At 34.5% G+C, this 3,078-nt stretch overlaps 1 protein-coding gene across 1 annotated transcript in view; it reads right to left on the bottom strand.

Moving 5' to 3' along the window:
• Positions 1-3,078, bottom strand: part of AFF4 (AF4/FMR2 family member 4) — a 73,589-nt gene that overhangs the window by 29,563 nt on the left and 40,948 nt on the right. The window contains 1 exon segment of the mRNA XM_006759141.2: positions 1,784-1,832. Within this exon segment, the coding sequence (XP_006759204.1) occupies positions 1,784-1,832 (49 nt within the window).

Below are 3,078 nucleotides of genomic sequence, written 5' to 3'. Positions count from 1 at the left end.
TCCTCTCTGAAATCAATATATTAAAAAAAAATTAAAACATGGGAAAACTCCGTGTCTTTTTACAGAAGAGGAAAAATTAATACAAAGAGTAGGGAGAACTACAACTGGAAAAAAGTTTTAATTTTTTTTTTTTTAAATATATATTTTATTGATTTTTTACAGAGAGGAAGGGAGAGAGATAGAGAGCTGGAAACATCGATGAGAGAGAAACATTGACCAACTGCCTCCTGCACACCTCCTACTGGGGATGTGCCCGCAACCCAGGTACATGCCCTTGACCGGAATCGAACCTGGGACCTTTCAGTCCGCAGGCCAACGCTCTATCCACTGAGCCAAACCGGTTTCGGCAAAGTTTTAATTTTTCATTACTAGTAGTTCCATTACTTTTCTTAAAATTTTATGGCAGTCTCCAATCAGTGGGAGAAAAATTTTTTACCCTAATAACTACTTACACTTTCCCCTCAAAGCTTAACCTGAGTTTCTAAATCTGACCCCAAATTCTGATTATCACATAAAAAAATAGAAACAAAGTTAGCAGATGATAATAGAATTAAGTGTTTTAAGACTGGCCCAATTAAATGGGACAGAAAAAAAGTTTTCTTTTGGACAAGGGCTTAGTGCATTTCTATGACTGATTTCCTCTAAGCAAATAACTTACTTTGAATTCCCCTCAGCCTTTTATAATTTAATAATGCAGCTCAATGAACCTATTCACATGTGAACATGTCAAAGTTTTTACCAGACTACTCAAGGTCCCGCTTGCTTTTCCCTCAATAACCCAAAATGACATGCACATATATGGTAAGCCCCCATTAGTTCTTTGCATATAAAAATGTATGATAAATAGGAATATATTTTTAATTCTTCAGCAGTGAAGTGGGACTTGTTGCATTCATATATTTTCATTCTCACTCAGGTCTCATCATGGTCACCTGAAGAGGCTGAGATTATTAATATAAATTGTGGTTATGGCATAGAGCTGACACTATTTCTGGCCAGTTTCTTTAGAACTTTTTTTTATGCACACAAATGACTTGTGGTCTCAGGAATTCATTTTTTTCAATTTAAATTCTTTATTGTTGGAAGTATTACTTAAGTCACCTTTTTCCCCCATTGACCTCTACCCAGTCACTCCCATCCCCCAGCACATGCCCTCACCCCCCTATATCTGTGTCCATTGGAGGAGTTCATTCTGGAATTTATTATCACCTAATACACTACCCTATTACATTTTGATGTTTTCTCTAGGTTCTGCCTACAAAATGAAAGTAGGGAAACTTAACAGTTCAAACTACGTTGTTTTAATATTCTACATTTAGAGGTTAAATGGAGGGCCTACTAAGAAGAATCCTGTCTTTTTTAATGTTTTCTTTATTAAAAACAAATTATCAGCACACACTCAGCACAATACACACATGCCTAAGAGATGATTAGAGCAGAGGTAAGCAAACTATGGCCCACAAACCAAATCCAGACCACCACCTATTTATAAAGAAAGGTCTATAGAACGTAGCCAAGGACTACGTTCATAAATACCCATGATCTGTAGCAACTTTCATGCTATGATGGCAGAGCTGAATAGCTGACATGGAGACCATCTGAACCTTAAAACCTAAATGCCTAAATATTTCACTCTCTAGCCCTTTACATGAAAGTTTGCCAAACCCTGCCTTAAAAGATTAAGCACACTTTTCTAAGTATTGTTCTAAATATCCAGATATTTACTACATGCAGACGTTTAGCAAAAAAGACAAACATTAAACTTATTAAGCAATAAACTTACGATTTAGACTGATGCCCATTTGAGGTTTTAGAAGAAGGATTATATCTTTCTAAAATAAAAAGAAGGCAGAAATCAGCAACTGAACTAGGGCTATTTAGATTATAAAATATCAAAATACCCTCAAGGAAATATAAGTCAAAATAACAAGATATAATTCTTCATTCATCAAATTTGTAACACTTTAAAGTCCAATAATATGAGATACTAGTGGAAATAGGCATGCTCATATGCTGTTGGTAGAACTATAAACTCATGCAATCTTTTTGGAGGGTAATCTGGTAATATTATCTACTCGATACTGTTAAATGCACATATCCACTGACTTAGCAATTATGATAAAAGAAATTTACCTTGCACGTATATCTGGAGGAATACATAAACATAAACACATACGTGGATGCTTATTACAGTATAGTTTGTAACAGCAAAATCTGGAAACAAATGTCCCTCAAGAAGGGACTAGTTAAACAAATTATGGTACTTTCATACAATATAAACACAATTTTAATGCTAAAAAGAATGAACTAGAGCTTTATACTGATACAAAAACAGCTCTAAAATAAATTAAGTGAACAACACAGGTAATAAAGAGTAGGTGCAGCTTATGATCCCATTTGCCAATAGTTAGCTTTGGGAAGAGACAATGGGGGTTGGGGGTAGAACTAAGAATGAGATATTCTTAAATGATTTTAAGAGAGAAAATGTAAATTCTCTGCTCTATTTTCTATATAATCACAATGTCAGGTCCCTTTTTCCTGTAACTACAGCTTTAACACTGAAGTAAGAAATAGATACATAAACTTTGCTAACATTAAAAGGAATATTCTTCTAGTTTTGACTTTAAGATCACTAAAGATAACACAATAAGTATCAAAAGTTCCATATTTTTAGCTCCCAAAATAGCTTATTACTAGTATAAATCTATCTTACTTAAGAAGGTATTGCTCTTGACAAAAAGAATCTTTGTTTTGTTACAGAACTATATAATGAAGCCTAGACATTTGCTACAGTTCGTGACCTTACCCTAATCTTATCACCAGCCATCAGACCTTGGGACCATGCTTGAATTCCCTAAGGCAGGGGTGGGCAACCTCTGGCACGTGTACCAAACATGGCACGCCAGTAACTTTTGCTGGCATGAGAAACCCTCTCTTAAAATCTTGTTTATAATTTTTTTCTTAATATCGACTTTTTTATTTTTCAGATAAATTCAGTGTGGGTGCATCTTAGATAAATAAATAATTTTACATAACAAGTTATCTTAAAGACCATAGACATGGGTTGACGAGAGAGAG

This window comes from Myotis davidii, unplaced genomic scaffold (assembly GCF_000327345.1).
Source record: "Myotis davidii unplaced genomic scaffold, ASM32734v1 scaffold456, whole genome shotgun sequence".
In the NCBI taxonomy this organism is placed as follows: domain Eukaryota; kingdom Metazoa; phylum Chordata; class Mammalia; order Chiroptera; family Vespertilionidae; genus Myotis; species Myotis davidii.
The sequence above is the reverse complement of the archived record's forward strand: the minus strand, read 5'-3'. Positions and strand labels throughout refer to the sequence as shown.